Here is a 23,206-nt window from a genome sequence, read left to right as displayed (position 1 = left end):
CAATCAATCAACAAAAGCTCACTTTCATAAAGACACGCACACATATTCTTGTTACACAAAATGGACCAACAAGAGGGTAACACGTGGACAATGCCACCGTTCTGGGCGGTTGAGCAGCGAAACCGCCGCCGTCTTCGCCGCTCTTACTCTCTGTTGCTCACCTCCACCTCCCTCCTCGTACTCTTCCTCGTACTCGTGCTGGTGTTCTCGCTCATCGTGGTTCCGACGTTGCACTCGTTCGCTTCCAACATCTTCAAACCTCGTACAGTTAAGAACAGCTGGGACTCCCTCAACCTCGTACTCGTTCTCTTCGCCATTTTTTGCGGCTTCCTCAGCAGAAACAACAACACCTCCGAAACCCTAACTCCGCGCTCTCGCAGAACGTTCTCGAACCCTTCAACGCCACCATCAGCATGGTACCAAAACGATTACTCTCAGATTCATAATCGATCGTTTAATAGGTTGAGGAGCTTTAATTCCTACCCCGATCTGCGGCAACAGATCGCCGCCGATGAAAGGTTCCGGTTTTATGATGATACTTACCTTCTCCGGCACCGGAACATGAGAACTGAGACTGAAGAAGAAGAAGAAAAGGAAATAGGAATTGATAATGTTGCCACTGCGCCGCCGCAATCGCCGCCGCAACAGGGAATGGAAGCTGTTGGAAGAAATGTCAAGCGAGCATATCAAGTGGAAACCGTCGAGGAGCATAAAAAGGAAGATTTAGATGCGCAGATTTCACCGCCGCCGCCGGCGACGAGATCAAAAGGTGTTCGACGGAATGTCAAGCGAACATATCAAGCGGAAGCCGTTGAGAAACATGAAACAAATGATTTTCCTGTGATGGATTCACGACCGCCGCCGGTGACAATAACCAAAGGTGTTCGACGAAATGCAAAGCGAACATATCAGCCAGAAACCATGGAGAAACGCGAAACAAACGATTTTGATGAGCAGAATTCACAAACGCTGCCGTCACCTCCGCCGCCGCCGGTGACACGAAGGAGAGGAGTTCGACGAAATGCCAAGCCGGAAGGAAATGATTCCGTTGTGAAGAGTTCACCCCCACCTCCACCACCTCCGCCGCCGTTGCCTGCGGAGGAGGCGAGGACAGTGTCGGGTAAGAAGAAAAGAGGGAGTGCTACTAAAGAATTTTTGATATCTTTAAGAGGGAAGAAGAAGAAACAAAGACAAAGAAGCGTTGAAAATTTTGATATCATTCTAGGTTCTGAATCATTATTTTCACAACCCCCTCCACCACCGCCACTGCCACCACCTAAGGTTTTTCAGAACTTGTTTTCTTTGAAGAAAGGGAAACACAAAAACCGTCACATTGCTTCTGTGGCAACAACAACAACAAGCGTATCAAACAAGAGGGATCATGGTTCTTCCTCTAGGTTGCAAGATAATGTGACGATGGCTGGCAATGAGTCACCATTAAACCCTATTCCTCCTCCGCCACCACTGCCGCCGTTCAAGTTGCCGGGGTGGAAGTTCCGGGTGCAGGGTGACTTTGTTAGGGTAGACAGCATGGGTAGTTCACGTAGTGGATCACCTGATGATTTGGATGAAGTTAGTGTGGACACACCGACAACTAGTACTCATGATGAAACAAGCCAAGTCAATAGTCCTTTTGCCAAAGACAGTGAAGATTCTGCAAGTGTGAGTGCACCCTCATTGTTCTGTCCTAGCCCTGATGTTGATACCAAGGCTCACAACTTCATTGAGAGCTTCAGGGCTGGTTTGAGGATGGCGAAGATGAACTCCATGAAGGAGAGGCAGGGGATTGGGAGGTCCAATCTAGCCCCTTCACCAAACCATGAATGGAACTAGCTAGACCAAGTTGGAGTTACAAAGGAGATGCTTTGCTTAGTTTATCTAAACTATTTATTTGATTTTTTTAAACAGTTTTTCTGAGAGTTAATTGTTCACACACACACACATACATAGGGTTTAAATTCATATAGAGGAATGGGAGGAGTGGATTTTGTATAAGAGAATTCTGACTTGTAGTTGTTGCAGTGCTCTTTTTTTTGGGTGGAGTTGGTTATGCATGCGACTTGTGTAAGATTTTGATTGTTATTCCAAGCTTTTGTCCAAATTTTATTTAATTGATCAATAGATAGTTTACATAATTCAATTTGTAGCTCGTTCACAAATTGTGTGCCGCGGAAAGAATGTTACTTCTCAGAGATAGGCATTTGCTGCAAATTACAATAAATTAGAATTTGTCCGCCGAATAGACTTGCCATGTCCAGTGAATAGACTTGCCATTTTCACTAATACAACAATTTCTTTGTTTAAAGTTGAATCAAATAAGGAAGATAAACTATTAGGAATACATGACAGCTTGGTAAACTATTTTGAACTGACCCAACTATTCCCAAACTGGAATTTATTCAAATATAGCAAGATATTAGGAATGTACTAGAGGCAGAAGTATAGACAGCTTAGTGGAAACTGTCTATGTTAATAGATTTGCTTAAAAGGAAACTGTTGTCAAAGCTATCATTTCCTGTGAGCTAATTGTTTGATCAAGTCGGGCAGAGAGTGCTCTTGCCTTACACTTTGAATCCATCTTGCTTTGATTCAGATCTGTTCAATGCTTAACTTCAAATTCATAATGATGGAATGGTTCATGTGACTGGCAAAAAATTCTTCTATCTCATCTGCTTTCTCATCACTATTAACCTGCCAGATCATGAAGCAAGCAATGAGAGATTTCAATTATGAAGACTTATAGAAACTGTCACATCTCAACATTGAAATTGCCATCATATAGTATAAACTTAATTTACTCAGTTCTCACGTAGTATTTACTAAAAAATATCAAAGTTAACAGCCACAACAACTCACAGGCTGCCTGCCACAAATCTCACACAAACAGTTAATTTTTGTAGCTAAGTTGATCAATTCATAATCAAAATTTGACAAATATTGTTTTGGCTGAAATGAAAGAATCTGGCAATACAGTAGTTGATTCACTAATTCTAATATTTCTTTTCCATTTGCTTACCAGTGGGAACATTTGGCTTATGAAATTGGTAAGTAAAAGTCCCGCACCATATCTGGCCAATATTCTTTCCCAATTATCCTGCATTTGATGTCAAACCATAATGAGTCCATGAAATCAAAATAGATCTGCACTGGTTTTAGATGAATCTTATTTTTTATGAGTAGTTTTAGATGAATCTCAGAAGTCAGAACTGCTTTCCGATCTACTCCTATAGACATTATAAGCTAAATATTACGTACTTGTTGCTGTTATATATTTCCCACAGTTCCAAATATGGTATATTAGTAATGAAAGAGCAAGAGCAACTAAGAACTTGTTACCATGGAAGCACATACCTTCAATCATCTCCAAGCAGTTTCACTGCCTTCATTGCTTATTCCTGCTAGTACATAAATAATATCTTGATCTGGAATCTAAGAAGAAATCAGATAAACAAAGGTCAAACAGGAAGGAATTTCAGCTTCTTATAACAAGAAATTGCATAAGAAAATTATAATACCGCATCGGACAACAAAAGATTCAGAACTTCTATAACTACATTTGGATCTGCACTTGATGCTATACAACCTGCATGAATTTATAACAACATTTAATCAAGTGACTTAGTGCTTTAGCTACTATAATGGGGATTATGGAATTCGAGAAGTTGCATTTAGTTTAAATGCTTGTGTCATACGTAATATTTTTCCCTTTCCAGCAATACATCAGTACTCCTATAGAAACTCAATAGGGATTCCAATCCAGTCCTATTTTCTGTGGTAGTATTCCTCATTACAGCTATATAAGCAACCTGAAAGTATTTTTCAAGTCTACATGTCAAAAATAAGTAGAATCAAAGCAATGAAGCAATGTCTTGTAAAAAAATTATGAATGTTACCCTTCTAATGTTGGCTGGAAGCAGAGAAGTATTTCTGCCATCTAACAAAATCTGAAAGCGGCATAATGCATCTTGCTGTGTTTTAGCATGATCAAAGGTAGCCAAGGCTTGAAAAACTTCTCCTCTCAAGAGTGAAATAGAATGATCTTCTCCAGATATAGAATCCCAACCTAACTGTCTGCACAAACAGTAAGTTTAAGATAGTATGCCATTTTCCTGCGAGAGCATTATGGCATATAGAACAGTATGCATACATGATCAATAATCAAGTTGGATATAGAACATTATGCATACAAAGTTCTCTGATTTGAGATATTGGTACCCCTATAGACTAATATTAATATTGATTTTACAAGTGCACAATTTTTATAAGGCATCTATATGCTCCAAATCTGATGTAATTTCGCAATCAAAGCAATATTCACTCAAGAAAAGTCCAATCATCAAGGTGCTTTATTTTGAGTGAAAAAGGAAGAACCTTACTAAAATATGTAAAATTTAGTCTTTACTCTGCAGAACACATGAGAAGGCTGATAAAATATTGCTTCAGCTCATTTACTGAATCTGGAATGGCATCTGTGGTGATTTTCAGAACATCATAACAAACCTGCCATGTAAATTAATTTCTGAAATCATGTTCCTATTAATATATGCTAAATTTAATATAAGAAATAAAATACAAAAGTAACACTTACATCGATCAGTTTTGATACAATAACATAATCAATCTCTTTTCTATAAACATCCTTCAACATAAGCAAAGATGACAGTGACTGTTCACAAGCCTGGCAAAGAGCATTTCCATCATCCAAAATGCCTGTAAAGTTAAAAACAATTTATATGAACTGTCACTTCCTTTTAAAATCAAGAGGAACAGTGTACCAGTGCTGAAACATGCCTGCTTATAAAGAACAGAACTCCAAATTCATCCAAGAGACATTTTTACTTCTAACTGATAAATAGATGTAAGAAACTTATAAAATCAAGTCAAGCTTTCTTCATAACTTTGTACTGGACCTCTCATACATATTCATTGGCAATTATGCAGTGGTTATTTGTTACATCCACATCATATTCTCTCAAATATAACATTCCTAGAAAAATGTTGCATCATAGGTTTTTATTTATATATCATTTAGCATAATGCACACACCAAATTTATCTGTTGGCCACAAGCGGTTATGTTGTATGGCTTTCCGCAGTCAAACTGCAAGCTTGCCTTCATAGTTTACCCTATAAAAACCTCTCTGATCATCATTGACCTTGACCCATATATTTTCTTGACTATTCACCTCATACTTCTTTTCATTTGAGTTTAAATCATCTCCAATAGATTGAATCAGTTCACATATGTTGATAAGTGCTATGCATACGTTATTTGTATAATGAAATCACATAGTAATTATCTCATTTTCTTATCTTTTATTGCTTATTTTTGTGTTAAAATAATAGGACTAAGCTTCTTCTTCTGAGTTTTGATAAAGTTAATGATTTTAGATTAATTTTTGTTGTAGTTTGTGTAGAGTTGTAACAGAGACATGGAAGAGGATTAACAAAAGTGTCGCACTCAGCGCGACCTCCTTGTTCAGTGATTCAGAACCGCTCATCTCAAACAAGCCGTTTAGCGCAAGAAATTACATTGGAAAACACAGTTGTCATCAGCAAGCGCGCATCCTGCGCTTAGAGCGTGGTCACTTGATCCAGCTGGACATGTGCACTTAGCGGAGTGTCGTGCTAAGCACACAAGACAATTCTGATTAGCCAATTAATTGGTGAAACATATAAAAAGGAAAAGAAACATTTTTTGTTTCCTTAACAATGAAGAAAACCAAGAAGCAGAGGAACAAGGAAGCGGAGGAAAGCAAGAAGCCTATGAAAGGAAAATTCAGTTTCCCGAGCTCTGGCCGATCTGTTTCGATCCATTTCTCTTCCATTTTCTTTCCTTTCTTCCCATTTTTAAATTTGTAATTCTCTCATAACTATGAGAGGCTAAAACCACCCATGAACTCTACAAACCAAAGTCTCTTTGATGTAATGATTCTAAATTATCTTTTAGTATAATGTTATTATTATTATTCATCCGCTTATTCATATATTTATGGTTTGATCATCCATCTTTATGTATTGTTTTAGGATATAAATACTGGGAAATATTTGTATGCTAAAAACTTGGAAAGAATATCTAAAGTGATTCATATATAGGGATAAAATGATTTCTTTAGTCTGTTCATGCATCTCTGCTCTTAATGCAAATCATTTAGTAATCAATCACCTAGGGATTGAGAGCGATATTTCCGTGATTTAGGTTCTTTCACACGAGAGATCTTGGTTAAAATAAACTAGTAGATGCAAGTAATAATTATATTAATGTTAAAAGAGAAAAATTTAGATTACAAGAGAAGTTCTAGCAAGCAGAGCCCCCAACACATTCTTTAACTCATCACAACACCATCCACAACTTTGAGTTTGCTTTCTTACCCTTCATTTTCCTTGCTTTGTAGTTAATTCCTTCTAGTTTATACTTGTAGTTAATTAATGAACAAGATTTGATTTGAGTCACTAATTGCTTAATCATTAGATATACATATAACTCTGAGTACAAGTACAATTCCTATGGAATTCGATACTCGATCTTATCACTACTTGTGCAACTTGGTATACTTGCGAAGGAGACAACATATGTCCACCCTTCCTTGGCTTGTCTCCAAAAGAAACTTTTTCTGTCTTTCATATGAACCAATAGATAAGGTTATAGGGACAACCCATTTTCCATGCTGACCAGATAAAAGGAATTGTGACTGCATAATCAAATGCTACATCAGACAGTCTCCAGTAAGGCAGAAGCATGTTTAAAGGTGAAAGTTAAAAGGCATTGTCAAAGTAAATTGAACATAGTAATTTTATAGCAACTTCATGATGCCTGTTTGAATTCCAAAATACTATCTTTTAATTCAACATGAATGACTGGATATCCTGCCTTCCTTGTCCAAGTGTTCATCATTATGTTGAACAGCACGCCAGATACCTGAGAAAGAACATTCCATAGATCTTCTGTCTTTGCATTTTGAGCTGGATATCTTCTCATATATGTGCTTAATGATTTCTGGTTGTAAAATAAAATATTTAATTAAGGACATCCACGTAGAAAACTACAAATCATCACCACTTACAACTTTCTTGCCTAGTACGATTATGACTTTCAAAAGAAGCTACAAACTACAACTAGCAAGACTGTATTTTAAAAGTAATTGTGCAATTGTTGTTCTTGTAAGTCTTCTTATGTAAATTTTGCTATGTGGCTATAGAAGTTATGCAGGTCTAAATTCAGACAAACAAATGGCAGTTTAAATTTAAAAGTAATTTACAATCAAAATTTAAAATCTAGTAAACTGTTGAAGATGTCCGTATCAAGCGCTAAGCTCTGCAGCAACATCCAATAAATACATAAAGGAAGAAATCATGACTAGGTTCCACCTCAATAATTTAGGATTTAAAAACAAAGTTTTGTCAATTGTTTCCTGAAATGTAACATCTCCAAGATAACCCTGCAACATTCTAATTACAGCGGATCCTTTTTTATAGCTAACAGCGTAAAAAATTTCAATAACTGAGCGTGCATGGTGTATTTCTACCTGAAGATACTCCAATAAGGAGAAAATTATATCAATCAATTGCTTGGTCCAATTATGCTTGAGAATTACATTTGTAAGGTTACTTCCCTTTTCTTTTAAGAGGGGTATAAGAGGTAAACTAGTAACCAAGAACGAAAAAAGTGAACCATACAAGATATAATCACAAATACTGACAAGTTCTTACCTTAATTGGATGAGATTTTTCCAGTGCATCCATTCTCTAACCATCAGCAGCTACAAGAAGAAACTTATTCCAAGTGTTCCACTCTGGAAATAAGATGTCAGTGGCCATATAACTTACCAGCAGGCATGCACAATGTAAAAGTTTTTATACTGTGAGTGTGAAGTAATAAAAAATGATCCTTAGTATCACAGTGAACAAACTTATCAAATATGGCAGATTGTGATTGAAAGAGTATAAATAACCTTTACCCTATTAGTGCATATATGATTTATTTGTGATTTAAAGTAGTCAAAGAATAGCACCACCCCACTGTTGTCATTTCAAGAAAAATTAATACATGGTCTAGGATTATTATGGTCTCAACTAATCTCCACATAACAACTAATTGAGTTTTATTAACTCTTTTCTTGTAAACTAAAAATCTTGATCAAGACCATTGGACACTTGGTGGTTCTAGGACCATGCAATAATTTCTATTTTAGGGCCAATGGAAGTACAGGATTATTTTCTCCAAGCACATAACAGTATTTGGATTATTATTGGTGGCAACTAATATGTAAGCGTTGATCCAAAATAATAATCATGGTTCATGATAGTATTACTATTAAAAAAACCAAAGCAAAAAAAACGACATCAAACAAAATTTGGCAAAATGAAAATGAGAGATGAGGACGCACCATTTGTAGAACCCTCTTGGGTGCTCATTGAGAATCCCAGAAAACTCATGAAACACTAGGACTAGTATCTCATCATCATTATCCACAACAACATCATGTGGAATGTGCTGCTGAAGAAATTAGGCCCAGAAGGGTCACCAAAAACCCGCTACTCCAAATTCACTATGTGCTTAAAAAAAGGTTTTGATCACTAAAAACTACTCACCTGCCCTTGAGAGTTGGTAAAGTGAGTGTTTTGTATGACAAGTTCCAGGGCGTTTAAGACAAGAAACTCGGTGCTTGCATTGATGGTAAGGCTAATTTGCACGGTGACAGAAAAAGTACATGCAGAGAGATCGGGTATTAAATGAAGTTCATATCTTTCTGGAATAGCAAAACTGGGTAACCTTGTTTTGCCTTTGAAGGGGTCTATGCTCTGCTGCTTCTGCTCCATTTTCCTCCTATGATCTTGCTCTTGCTTTCTCAATTATGATAATTTGAAGGCGAAGTCTATTTAAAAGTTAAAAACATGACCATCTAACTAGAAAGTGACAGATACTTCCTTCAGTTCCTTGACTTTTCAAACAGTTAGATAATGATTAAGTCCACTACTCCATAGACTATGGACCATAGTATGATTTTCAGACATTATGGAAATTTTTCAAACACGCGATTTCATTGATTTGACTCTGTGAAGAGGCATATACTTATGTTTTTGCTTCACAATTAGATAATCCAAACAAACAAAAAAACTTACAATGAGAGTTGGAATGTTTTTGACTCGCCTCATGCATTGCTACATATTCTGCCAACCTTAACTTTCTTAAAGATTTTGTAGTAACATTAAAATACTGGTGTATTTACAAGAATTTAATTAAATATATTAAATACGGTATTATCAAAATATAATTAAGTTTACTACTTTTTTATTATAATTACTTTAAAATTCATAAATAAATCAATTAAAATAATTTTAATTAATTGATAATATAAAATTATTTATATCAACAACATATAAAAAATAAACTTTGTTGATAAAATTTGAGCTTAATTTTCATACAAGAAATCAAAATTTATTTTAAATATGATTATTAAAATAATTATTATAAAAAATAATAAGTTTATCATATATTACAATTTCTAATTTGTGATTTTATAGTGACATTAGTATATAACAAGCACACTCTAAGTATGATTTATATTATTAATAATCAATAACCTAATAAATACATCTACTTTCATAAGAATGAATGAATATACCATTAATAAATTAAAATAGAAAAATGGCAATTAATGTATTCGAAAAAGTGATACCATATTTCTAGTAAAAAATTGCAATTAATAAATTTGGACAAAAAATTGCTCTTAATTTGTTTTTTGATATAAAAGATCGGAGATAATATTTGTTATTTTATTATATTTTTATATTATGTAGCAGTATGATTTAAGATATTTTTTTGTATAAAAAGAATTAAAACTCTGAATCACTTCAAATCACTGGGTAGATGTTTGAGCTAAACTTATTTTTTATAATTAAAATATTACGCTCGTATTTGAAATATTATTGTATTACATTTTTGTCGATTATTGTATTACATTTTGGTCCATTTTACGTCAACTAACTTTTTTGGGATAGTATTTTTCATTGTCTTACTGTCAGTATCTTTGGATTTTAAGAGAAATTTTAAAAAAAAAATTATGATTGAATAACTTTATCAATGCATATTATTTATTCAAGGAATATTCTATGATTTGATAAAATATATATAAAAAAAAAACTGAAACAATCCGAGTTTTAACAAGTGACGATGCCGACATGTTAAATTTTTAAATACATGTTCTTCCAAATATTTGCAGCATTTAACAAAGAAAATGTTACATACTGATCTGTCTGTATTACGGGGCAGAATTCAATTGAGAGCAAAACATTTGGGTTTAAATTAAATGCCTAATCTACCCTCTCTTATTAAAAGAATTACAAATCTGCAAAATTTATTTTCAGTGATTAAATACTTCAATCAAAAATTGGTCAGGGATACAATAACAAAACCCAAATGGGCCATATAGAAATACCAAGGTGAACAAAATCTCATCCCCTGCCTACAACGTCTTGAAAGGAATTTAGTACGTCATGGGAGCCTTCAATTTATTCTTACAACAACATGGTCTCTGGATTTTCAATATAGCCTTTGAATGCTTTTAACCATTCGGCACCAATTGCACCTGAACAGAACAAATTGTTTTGTTAGCAAGTTTTACCATAAAACAAGCTTAGTAGTTTCAGTTACAAAAATATTAGTTTAAACAATAAGAAGCAGCAGATTAAGAATGATTACCATCTATAACACGATGATCACAGCTGAGGGTCACAGACATGAAGGAAGCAAACTTGAACTCTTCAGCACCTGAACCCGGAACGACCCTCCTCTCAGCTGCTCATGTAGTCAGCAATGCACAAAGATAAGAGAAAAGTAACTGCAATTAATGAAAGAAATAAAGGAAAAAATGACCAAACTGTTCTCACAAGATCCAACGGCAAGAATGCCAGCCTGAGGAGGATTGATGATTGCACAGAATTGTCTGACACCAAATGGCCCTCCCAGGTTAGACACTGTAAATGTACCTCCCTGTAATGCAATTCAAGCCAAAAATTCATAAACCAGCCCAAGAGGTCGTTATTCACAGATGAATAAAGAATGGACATGAAACTCCAATTACCTCATAATCTTGGGGTTTCAAGCTGTTTTCTTTGGCTTTCTTTGCCAATTGTTTGACCTCTTCCCCTATTGTAGAGAGGCCTTTCTTGTCTGCATCCTGCATATATTATGAATACAAGGTCAAAGTTAGGACCTGTGATTGGAATAAAGGCCGTAATTGTATTTGAAATATTAAAAAGATGCCCTTGCTCACCCTGATGACTGGAACAAAGAGCCCGTTATCAGTCTGCACAGCAACATTAATATTCACATTATTATACCTGCACAAAAACAAAATAAAAAATGTTACAATTAAAATGATTCACAAATTTGATGGCAATACTACATTAAAAATTGTTGACTTACTGGCGAATATAATCATTTGCCCATGAACTGTTACATTGAGGAACTTTACGGAGAGCCAAAGCAGCAGCCTGAAATAAAAAGCACAAGCAAAAAACTTAGTTTCTTTTATTTATTTTTACAATGTTGCAATGAGGTTTGAACTTATGACCAGATGCAAAGTATGCCAACTACCCAAGCCCCTGCACGAAACTTATTAGGACTAGGAGTACTTTGAACTATTAGAATGGGTTGAGAATGAATTAAGTCTTACAAAAAATATTAGGAGTACTTCAGTCGTATAATAAAAGTTAGCTAATGGGGGATCTTAACAAACACCCGTCATGCCCAGGATTGAATGTTTGTAGCATGAAGTTTGTGGGGCTGGCCATTTGTTGATGACCCAAACTCTGAATTATATTAGAATTGAAAACCAATTGACTTAACTCAACCCAAAAAATTAGTTCACGGAAGGAGGATTGCCCATGTCATTATCAGGAATACTTTGGTCCCATACCAAGTCAATGTGAGATCTTAACAATAACCATTCCTGAATTATAGACCTGACTTTTCTGTTCACAATGGAGACACGTATTAATGTATGCTCTTTGAATCGTTTTAGCCTAAAATTCATGAAGTACTAAGATGTGGCCAAAGAGAACTTAAGAGTCTATGATCTATGATGTGGCCAAATAGAGACAACATAGGTCCCTTAGAAGAAACTCTATCCAAGCAACACTTTGACATTTTGTTCTAAGCTAACAACAGACAAGTGAAAAATCATTCAATATGATCTTTAGCAGACATAGCATTCCTCATGCATATTGTTAGATATGATGTTTTGTCCTTCCCTACTTATTAAGCACCATATTAACAACAAAAACTCAAGATAGAAGGAAGACAATCTGCAAATTACAAGAACAGATATCTTAAAAAGAAAATTCCAATACCTTGATTACAAGGTCATTAACTGATATGCGGGAGCCACCAGAGGCTTCTTGCAATGAATTGAGTTGGGTCCGCAAACTATAGATAAGGAGTTCGCGTTATCAGAAATAATATGTAATGACAGGTAAACCTGTCGAATATTTGATAACAGAGACTTACCTCGTGAGTTTGTCAACACATGTATCTACTGTTAAATAGTAATGAGGAATAGTTTGTTTTGATAATAGTAGCCGTGAAGCTGTGACCTGTAAAAATATGTATAGTTTTTGTTTAAAAAACATCTCTCATGCTTACACAAGATAAAAATATGTATAGTTTTGTTTCAAAAACATCACTCATTCTTACAAAAGCATATAAAACTTCTGTTCACATGAAATTAGGAACATCATGGGTGACATGGTCCAAAAAATGGTCTTTGATTTTTGCTTGATACAGAAGTATCATCTAATAAAATTTCAGAAACATAAAATTTCAGGACTACTTCAATAAATTACCTTCCGTATCTGAGAGACAGGAATGTCAGTATAATCCAATGCTGCATCTGTTGCAACCTTGGCCTTGGAGGATGCTGAAACTTCTTTAGCACCAGAAGCTGCATCAGATGGCAAAAGAGGTTATAATATAATCAATTCAATCAGCCAAGTATGACAAGATATCCTAGAGCAAGCAAGATAGACAGATGAATTCTCTAGCATAACAATTAAGCATTTGTTTCCACTAAAATATGTACAGAATACAGACAAATATATAGAAAGATAGAATTATACCCAAGTAATCATCAATGTCGGCCTTCACAATGAGCCCTTCAGGTCCTGTTCCTTTAATGCTAGAGAGAGGTACCTACATCGGTGAGGGAAATGGATTATCTAATGTCATAAAAATGGCATAGTCTAGTTCATGTATTTTAGTATTAATAACTGACATTTTTCTCTTCGCCCAATTTTCTAGCAAGAGGACTAGCAAATGTGCGATCTCCAGATGAGGGTGGTGCACTGGGTTTAGAAACCTTTGGCTCAGGTTCTCGGCCAGGTTCCTCTACCTCCTCTTCTTTCTTTGGTGTAGGTGGGGCAGATATTTCTTTGGCAGGGGCTGCACTTGGTTCAGATGCTGAAGGTTGATAATCTTTGAACTTTGCAATATCTCCCTCATCTTCAACAGTTACAGCAATTACCTATGAAAGAAATTATTCATGTAACCAATACTGTGATTATGCCTTTCATATGTCAATAAAGTTCAGAGTGTAAAGCCAAAATATTTTTTTCTTACAATTTCATACTATGGAACAACGAATAACAAGTCCTTTCCAGAGAAGAGAGGAGAGCTAGAAGATATCAATACCTCACCAACTTTAATTTCTTTTGCCCCATCCCCGCGGATTATCTTGGCCAGATAACCTTCCTCCATACATTCCATTTCAACAGTGGCTTTATCCTTCATATGAAATATGAAATACATTTAGATGACAATGTTCACATAAGAATCTTAATAGTGGTATTTTACATGCCATGTTAACTCTGGTTCAAGAACCATACAGTTTCAACTTCACAGAGCACTTCACCAGGAGAGATTTTATCACCTTCTTTCTTCAACCATCTTGCAATGTTACCCTGAATATCATTGGGAATAATTTAGGAGAAATCATGACCCACTATACAGCAATCTCATAAGATTAAAATAGTAGGAACCTCTGTCATTGTAGGTGAGAGAGAAGGCATTCCAATTTCCTGGTGTGGGGGGAGATCTGAAATATATTCACCAGTGTTGGTGATAAAATCATTAAGTACACTATTATTTATATTGATAATCTCAAAATAATTTCTTAAAAAAAACAGAGAAAAAAAGGAAAGGTCAATAGGGAGAGGTGTAAGACTGGTAACTTTTGAAAAGATACAATTCCTGTATCTAAAAAAACTATATTTTTAGGAAACAACCAATCAAGTGCATAGCATTTCCTATAAGGGGCAGACACAGGGTTCCACAAAACATAAATGATAGAGCAGCATGACGTGAAAGGTCTCAACTGTTCACAACTTAAAAAGAAAGCTTTACATTTAGTCGTACAATGTTAGAGAAATGTAAAACCCTTCATTCCTGTATCTCCACATAAAAAAGCTAAGGTTTTAGGAGAGTTGAACTTCGGCATGGTGTTAGAACAGCTATTACCAAGTGGTTAGGAGTGTGATCTTTCCACTCTAGTCTTCATAAATAAGTTAAATGTAGCACAAGGTAAAGCATGTCTGTGCACAATGCGTTGCCATGCTTTATGCTGAAAGAGTTCTTGTGTAAGGGGGAACATTAGAGATATAAAACCATTCTTGTACCCTGACTTAACTTTTAGGGGACTTGGTCCTCCCTAAACCATGCCACAGATTCCGGGATTATTAGCATATTGTAAAAAAAAAGAAAGTTAAAAAAGCCTCAGCTCAATCCAAGGTCAAGGACACTAGTGAGTAGTTAGAATCTAGGGTCACAGATTTGCTCAGGTAGCTCTACATTTGCAATTCTCTACTGAGCACATTTCTTATTCTATTTATAAATTACACTAGAAAAAACTAACATTATTAGGAGAAAAGATGTGGTGGGTGCAGCCTAATAGTACCTAATACACATCTTCCATTTCATTCAAATTCCAAAATTTAATTTGCCAAAAAGAGGAAGTCTCAGAATTGCAGTACTGTAAATCGTAAAACATAAATATGCATTCCAAGCATCACATAGGTGAGAAGCCTCACCCATACTGCCAATCTTTGATATATGGATAACTGACTCAAATGCAAAAACCAACCCAGGGAATATTTTCACCAGGCTGTTCATCTAATACATATTCTATGATCATGAAATGTCAAAAGACATAGTGCTTAATCAGATATATCAGAAACCATTAAATTAGAGATCATAATATATTAGATAATTAACAACAAGGAACACTGAAAAGCTTCATGGGACACCCAACAAAAAACTCGGACAAAATAAAGTTAACAGCCCAAAAGAACCATGAACTGTACCTGAGGCTGACGCATAGCATCTCCTTGACAGCACCTGTGAACTTCTTTGGAGGACATGGTTGATTGAAAAAAAATAAGTTAATGGCATTCCCCTTTAGAAGCAACGCAAATACAAGAAAACAAAATTTAAAACTCTTTTAACATAAAATTAACATACCGCGAAATTTCTCCATTGAACCCAAACCCGATAATGGAACCTCTTTTAATGGTAGCCATGGAGATGTTTCTCTTCTGCATACCAAATGAACGTTTCTATAAAAAAAGATAATTTGGGTCAGCCAAAAATATCAACATACAAAAGGTGTAAAAAGCAATAGCGCAGGCAAGGAAAATAAAGGGAGATGGTGGAGACAGAATTTTTTTGTTGTTGTTTATGATATATTGCTTAATCAGCATGTAAATTTGCTCTTACTCACATTAAAGCTGGAGGCCGGTTCAAAGACACTTCTTGTTGTTGAAGACTCGTGGAATTGAGTTTTCCACACATCTAACCAAATAAACAACCACAATTATAAATATAGAAAATAAAACTTAAGGAACACAATTCACCAGGCACTCGAATCAAATAGTTCCCACACAACAGAACATGCCAATATCACGAAATAAAGGTAACCTCTCCCATCTCACCTCTATTGTATACCCATTGGCAATTTATTTTTTATCGGCAAATGTTAATTTGTTAGAATGCTAGTTTTGTTAGCAGAGGGGATTGAACTGTGACCTTCCCCCTCTTCCCTTCTCCCTCAACCATCCAACTCACCTTATATCTCCAACCCATTGGCAATGTACCTATAGCAAATCAAGCATCTCAAACTATTCCCCTTTCTAATTAGTACACGCATACGAATTTTTCACACGAATAATCAATTAGGTCAATCCAACACACAGTATTCCTAATATAATGAACTGAAATTAGCTCCGAATTCAGTTGCAGTTAAAATTTAAACAGGAAACGAAGCAGTTACCGCGGTTTCGGTTGAGAGAGGATTGAGCATCGCCGGAAAACCAACGAACCAAAAGAGCGCGTTCGTGGTGCAGCAACTTGGAAGCATTTCTCATCTGAAACCAATACATAGCATTAAATAAAAATGTGCTTTTGTGGGTGTGTAAAAGCGAGAATCGTGGAATTGATTGACCTTGGACGAGTGATTGAGTAAATGAGATGCCATGTTAATCGAAAGAGAAGGAGGGAAGAATGATTAGGGTTCGTTGGGTGGCAGATCCGATCAAGCAGATGAAAATGGCATGCTATTGCTATGATGCTAGCAGCCAAACTCAGCATACCAACCCAGAATATTTTTTTTCTTTTTTTCTTTTCTAGAATAAAATTCTCCTACCTTCGGTTTGTTTGTTCGATAGTTAAAAAAAAATTGAGATAAAAAATAGAATATAATAATATAGATCTCAGTTTATATTTTATTAATAGTTGGATCCTTTAGTTAAGGTTTGGATTCGATTCTAATTTAAAGATAAATTCGAAATTAAAAATATTATATTATTCCAAAAGGAATTAACCAATAAAAAAATTAATTAGATATCAAATAAGAAATTCAAGATATATCTTTTAAACCAAAAAAAAAAATGGACCATTAGTTTTCTTCCTTTGTTAATATGGTATGTCTGCATTGCCAATTGGCTTAGAGAATTTTTATTTTTTTTTTTGCCTTTTAATTTCTTTTATAAAATTCAAAATCAATTTTGGATAAATATCAAATTGAATCTCTAAAAGTGTACTTTATTAACATATAAGTTCCTAAAAGATAAAAAATTAAATGTTTAAAAATACAACTAAATTTATCTTATTATTAATTTAGTTCCATAAAGATAAACATCTCTCATGATCATGATGTCGAGGGAGGATTCAGTTATTATATCAAAAGATTTGACTTAACAATTAATTTATGATGAAGATGTCAATTAATTATTTTTGAATATTATTTAAAAAAAAATAGAGCAATCTCTTTCTTCATCTTTATACCGTTAAAAAAATTCTTTTTTTTTACCTCCCTTTACCACTTTGTCCTTCTGTTCTCATCTCCCCCACACGCAAGGTCACTATCAATCAGCATTTGAAGGGAGAGTCGTCACTGAGATTAGAGAAGGATATTTGGATTAATAGGTAAACTTTTATCATATTATAATTTATTTATTTTCTATTTTAACATTCACACCCGATGAATATTGAACACTTAACTCTTAAGCATGTGAAAAATTAACACAATAATGAACTTTTGTTATCTATAATTATTAATAATAAAAATTACTCCATTTGATATACATATTTTAATGAACATTTTTATTTTTAAATTATCTTTTTAAATTTTTAATTTTTCTTCTAACTTACATTAACTTCTATTATTTTTATATTATTAATTTTTTTTATTGTCATTTTTTATTAATTGTATTTAACCTATATTTTTTTATTTAAAAAATTAAAAGAGGCATTCCCATAGTACCCAATAAAAAAATATAATAAACACTTGAGATTTTTTTATCTTCACAACAGCACATTTGAGAACGTCTTTTAGAACAAATTACAATTACACAGAATTATACATTAATTCAAAATAAAGTAAATTGATCCTTTCAACTATTCATAAGAGCAAGAAGAAAAAATAAGACTGATCTGTCAAGGACCCAGAAACAGAGTTTCCAATTCCAAACACGAAACACCACACTCCTGAGGAACCCCAAACGGTTCTGCTCTGCGGTGGAGATGACTTTGAAGGCAAAGTGAGATCTGAGAAAAAGATTGTGTTGATTGAAAACAAATGAAATGAAGGTAGAATACATGTGTTGATTGCGTAGCAAAATAGGACCGATATGTTATATATTTATATTAGAACAAAAAATTAGTTTTCTATCTTTGTGATACATATGTCAGCTAAATACACCTTCGGAGACACTGAATTGAGTATTTATCTGTTAATTTTAGAATATTCAGAACTCTCTTTTAAAAAAAAATAACATATACTAAACACTCCTTTAAAAAATTATTTCTGAATCTCATTAAAAATATTGATTTTAGAATGCTTTGTAAATTATTTTTAGAAATTTAATTTCAAAATAAATATGTCCTGTTCCAAAAAGATTACAAGAAAATGTGAATCATCCATCTTATTTAAATAGGGATCATTTTTAGAATTTTTAGAATAATAATTAAAAAAAAAAACGAAACATTGTGCAATTAAACAAAAATGAAAAAGGATGCTATAAAAAAGAACCACATTTGGGGTAACGTTGAACTTGACTGTGCACGGTCCAAACTAACGGCAGAACACAAAAGGCCGAAAGAAGCATGCCTTCGCTTCTGCTTCGGTCAGAATTAAAGTAAAATAAAATATTTAATCCTTAATCTTATTTTTTAGGTTTGTTTTAGGTTTGACTTAATTAAGATTTTCATATCTGAAATATAGTTTATTTTCAAAAAATTACTTAAAATTTATTTTATTTTTCCAAATATCTAGACAAATTTTGCATTTCGAGATTAGTCTATATCTGTTAAGTGATGATGTAACAGATAAAATGTCACGTCATCATGTATATTTACTAAACATGTAGGCATAGGCGTACACGTCATTAATTTTTAAAAAATGAAGGTACCGACATGGAGATGTCAAAGATGATGTTGAAATCCACGCTGCTCATGTGAGGGCACAACATGGAGGTGCCAGTAATTGGTTTATGAATGAGTGCTCTTAGGGTAGTCGGTTTGATGGACTTATTGAATCTCTAGCAATTCATACAAGAATTGGTAGTTGGGGGTCCATAGAAAGTCCATTTTATGAAACCAAAACCATTTCATTTCTCAAGAACAATAATTAAGGGACCTGATACTACTACTTAGATCTAGAACATACATGTTGACACTTATGATTTTGATATCCACACTAATGATTTAGAGGAGATTTTCAAAAATGTTTTTAGTGTCCATTTCGATCAACTCTCTATCATCTTTCTGGGGCTATAATCAGAGATACCATTGTTTTTGGTACAGAAGTTCCTATAAAAATAAGAAATGCCTTACCTTTGAGTGCAATTTGAACTATTGATTTATGTAATTGGAAGTAATCAATTAGGTTTATGATGAAACCTAGAAATCAATCATTGGTCCAATTGGAGTATATCTGCATGATAGACCTCAACAGATTTACTCTATCAAACAATTAAAGGCTTAAAACCCTGGTTGAAGCGAAGCACATGCGATGAGGGAAGAGAGAGACCACCAATGCAAGTGGATCAACTTAAGCATTGATTTCGAAGGTGACAACATGAAGTGAAAATATCGCAAATAGAGCCATTGCAACACCCATCAAATGAGTAGTTCCCCACCTTGAAGCTACTTTACCATATTCTGAATTTAATGGTTTCAATAAATCCCCTGCAACAGTTCATCTTGGACAAAATCAGCATTGCCTTTCTTCACTTACGCGATATTGTTGGCTCAGGCTTTCACCCATTGTCTAAGATTCATCATTGTTGCCCCCCCCCCCCCCCCCTAGGAGTCCGGGCCTAGAAAAAGATGTGAACAACCTACTATCATTTGTTTAAAACACAACTTCAGGGGCGAAGTCATCTTAATAGTCAAAGAGGCTGAGAGAAGGGTGTGCCATGACGAAACTAGGGAATGAAAAGTTGTTTTGCGTTGAATGCTCTTGACCCTGCCTACAATGATTGTTGTCTTGGGGAGCGTTGAAGCTTGCTTCTTCTCTAGAGTTTTTTTTGTCATCAATACGATCTATCCTTAATAGAATGATAATTGCTAATCATAAATATATTTTTGGGTTAAATTATAGATGAATTTGTAAATTTTCTCTTCTTGTTTTTCCTTTTTTTGAGCAAATAATTGTTAAATTAACACCACTTAAGTTTTTGTGCAGAGAATATTAAAAGTGATGGATTTATGAAGCTTAGTGAGTAAAATAAAGCTTAAAAATGCAGAAATAATTAAGGAAAAAATGTTAATTGAGGAAAGAATGACTAATTAAGGAAATAAGGCTAATTAAGGAAAGCAAGGTAATTAAGGAAATGAAATGTCGCTTTGCGTTGAATGCTCTTGACCCTGCCCATAGTGATGGTTCTGTTGTCTTGGGGAGTGTTAAAGCTTGCTTCTTCTCCAGAGTTTTCTTGGTCATCAATAAGATCTATCCTTAATAGAACCGATCTTATTATAGGATTTTCGTACTTTTGTTTGATCCTTCATATCTCCTAATTGAGCTTGTGTGGGTAGATGTTGCCTGGTAGGACCAATAGTAGTACATTGTGTGTGACAAAGTAAGGGCCCTTCTCATCTCCTACGAGTCGTCCGACAGAAAATACTCCATGCAGGGTGGAACCATGCAGTACCAGACACGAGATAAATCTATCAAAGAACACGATTTTTTTCAAATAAGCCAATTCATTTGGGACATCGCTGAATTGGGTCCATGAATCTAAGAAATAACGAGAATTCTTGATTTCTCTCAATATCTCTCTCAATTCAAAAATCTAGAATTTGAATTGATGTCCTTTCGTCGAATCCTCTTAATTGCATTGATTTATCTGAACGATCAATCCATAATTTCAATAGGCACAGGAATACCATTTAGCTGGCCAATACCTGTTCGAACACCATTTAGCTAGCCAATACTTGTTCAAACAACCTCACTTAATCCTATTTTTCTTTGATAAGAATCAATATAATCTTTATAAGATTTTTCTTTGGAATGAAATTTGAAGGACTAAACTGAACAAAAAAATAAATAAAAGACCAAATAAACTTTTTAAAAAGGTAAAAGAATTAAACTAAATGAAAAAAAATAAAAGATTAAATTAAACTTTTTAAAATATAAAGGATTAAAATGAATAAAAAACAAGATAAAACCAAATAAATGATTTAGTCTAGAATAAATTAAAGGGTATAATATCGTTCTTAAACTTTTTCATAGTATTTAGTTTATAATTAAAATTTTGATCCATCTTAATTCATAAATTATTATCTATAAATGTTTTTTAAAATAAAAAACTGACAGGAAATACTTCAAAAAAGGGTGTTTAAGAGAAAAATAAAAGAAATGAATAGGAGTTTTCAAAGAATGCAATTTAGTTGAGAATCATTTAAGTAAGACATCGGGATTGAGAACAACAACAGGTGTCTTAATCGGAAAAAAAGAGAACCGGAAAAAAGTGTACATAGCTTGAAAAAGATAAAGTGAATACATCAAAATTTGATGGAACTATTGCCTCAAAAGAGTTACATAATACGGTGGCCTTTACAGTGGAAAAATAAGGCATGTTTCTCACCGTTCGTAAGTAATCGTGACTGTTAGATCTAAGTAATTTTGAGATACATCATAGATAAGCATATATTGAAATAATTTTATTATTTTTTATTTACTATTTTTTCCAACTTAATAACTCTGTCTTCTCCATTACCATGACCTCTATTTGTCACTATCGAAAACAATTTCGATGATGTCGTTTTTTTTTCACTTTTCTTTTTTCATCTCCTTTTTTTTTTTCTTCCGCTCTACTTCTCCGACCATTGAGCGCAAATCTAAAGTGAAATCTAAAACAAGAACTGTTACGATCTACTGTGGCTACTGTTAAGATAGTAGTATATTGTTATGGAACACTAATTCTAAAAATTCATAATATGAAAATGGTAGTTTGGAATTTTAAAAAATGTGAGAGGTGCAGAATTCAATATGGGAGGTGGAGGATTCAAATCTCCATACTTTATACATATGAAAGCAAAATATTAGGCTTGGGCTTTATGTTAGGGCCCCAAGTGGCTAATTGGAAAGGACCTTGTTTTTAAAAGATGTATTATTAACTTTCAATCTTTCATGCAATACCAATCAAAAACTCCAGCAACAGTTTCTTCATCACAAAATGCTAATTAAAAACTCTCACAACTTAGCAGCTATAATAGGCTGGCTACCAGATTGATATATAGTTTAAGATAAATAAATGTTATTAGAGGTTAGAGAATATCAATAAATCAGTTAGGAAGCCTTCCAAAAAAAAAAAAAATCAGTTACAAAGTTAATTAAGGATAATATGCTCTATAAATAAGAGCTTTCATTTGCGGAACACTGTCGCTTTGATACCATGTTACGAATCCATAGATCAAAGGGATGAAGATCAAGCATAAGAGAGATAGAGAGCATATTAATACGCATGTAGTAATTACACAGTGAAGACACTTATTTAATTATGAGCATATTATCCTTAACTAACTTTAACTTCCTAACTGATTTGTTGATTTTCTATAACCTCTGACAGTCAATATAGATATGTTTTGTTCTTTCATGGAAGGTTGGGTTGGCAGCAATATTGAACTGGATTGATTACCTATCACAAAATAGCAAGGCTGGAGTAACAAAGGAAGTGCAAAAATCTTACAAAAAAAAATGTAAGCCACTGTAATTCAGAAATAGTACGTGGAAGCTAGGTGGATGATTTTGATGTGGTTGTCTTGTCTATTTCTTTGATTTCCAGCATTCACCAATAAATATGTATATAGCCAATTGTGGATTTTTCTTGTGTCCAAACATTAATTTTTTTCCTCCTTTCTTATGAAAATAGGCAATGCTTCTATATTTACTTCTCTAGAATGCTGTTAATTATCTGTTCACTTTTGTGAAAATTAAAGAGGCACGTACCATCCCTTTTGGTTTCCCTAAAAACAATAATTTTTTTCTTATATATTATTGATATAAAAAGGGAAGAATTCAGGAAAATACAATAAACAAAGAGAGTGAACTTCTAGCTTTTTTAAAAGAAATTCAAAAAGAATGGAAAATTACAGGCAAAATTGAGTTTTCGCAATAATTTGTTTTCAAGAAAATGATTCGCGTAATAAATAT

General features: G+C 34.0%; 2 protein-coding genes and 2 long non-coding RNA genes across 7 annotated transcripts; 1 reads left to right on the top strand and 3 right to left on the bottom strand.

Moving 5' to 3' along the window:
* Nucleotides 1–60: 60 nt before the first annotated feature.
* Nucleotides 61–1,833, top strand: LOC114419282 (verprolin-like). Its single transcript, XM_028384922.1, has one exon. It carries the CDS (start codon nt 61–63, stop codon nt 1,831–1,833), a length of 1,773 nt encoding a protein of 590 aa, XP_028240723.1.
* A 320-nt stretch (nt 1,834–2,153) lies between these two features.
* LOC114418145 lies at nt 2,154–5,851 on the bottom strand. The gene is made up of 7 exons (XR_003667983.1): nt 4,589–5,851; nt 3,894–4,500; nt 3,693–3,806; nt 3,516–3,583; nt 3,352–3,429; nt 3,017–3,094; nt 2,154–2,691 (listed from the first exon to the last, which is right to left on the bottom strand). It is a non-coding gene; the product is annotated as an uncharacterized LOC114418145 (long non-coding RNA).
* A 385-nt stretch (nt 5,852–6,236) lies between these two features.
* Nucleotides 6,237–8,845, bottom strand: LOC114418861. 3 transcript variants are annotated; one of them, XR_003668123.1, is made up of 3 exons: nt 8,387–8,845; nt 7,710–7,792; nt 6,237–6,996 (listed from the first exon to the last, which is right to left on the bottom strand). It is a non-coding gene; the product is annotated as an uncharacterized LOC114418861 (long non-coding RNA). The 3 variants fall into 3 exon arrangements; XR_003668124.1 differs by having other exon boundaries at nt 7,710–8,496; nt 8,592–8,845; XR_003668122.1 differs by having other exon boundaries at nt 7,710–8,845.
* Nucleotides 8,846–10,184: 1,339 nt separating this feature from the next.
* Nucleotides 10,185–16,691, bottom strand: LOC114418144 (dihydrolipoyllysine-residue acetyltransferase component 2 of pyruvate dehydrogenase complex, mitochondrial-like). Of its 2 annotated transcripts, none has more exons than XM_028383331.1 (19): nt 16,493–16,691; nt 16,322–16,415; nt 15,773–15,843; nt 15,514–15,608; nt 15,357–15,400; nt 14,037–14,092; nt 13,884–13,958; nt 13,690–13,782; nt 13,274–13,522; nt 13,119–13,191; nt 12,846–12,943; nt 12,511–12,596; nt 12,354–12,429; nt 11,428–11,495; nt 11,276–11,342; nt 11,084–11,179; nt 10,890–10,992; nt 10,702–10,797; nt 10,185–10,588 (listed from the first exon to the last, which is right to left on the bottom strand). In XM_028383331.1, the coding sequence occupies exons 1-19, from the start codon at nt 16,523–16,525 to the stop codon at nt 10,518–10,520; spliced, it is 1,644 nt and encodes a 547-aa protein (XP_028239132.1). In that variant the 5' UTR covers nt 16,526–16,691; the 3' UTR covers nt 10,185–10,517. The 2 variants fall into 2 exon arrangements, with proteins under 2 accessions (XP_028239132.1, XP_028239133.1); XM_028383332.1 differs by having other exon boundaries at nt 15,357–15,397; nt 16,493–16,689.
* Between the last annotated feature and the right edge of the window lie 6,515 nt (nt 16,692–23,206).

Source organism: Glycine soja, chromosome 7, assembly GCF_004193775.1.
Source record: "Glycine soja cultivar W05 chromosome 7, ASM419377v2, whole genome shotgun sequence".
NCBI lineage: Eukaryota > Viridiplantae > Streptophyta > Magnoliopsida > Fabales > Fabaceae > Glycine > Glycine soja.
Note: the sequence above shows the minus strand (reverse complement) of the source record. Positions and strands in the feature narration are given on the sequence as shown.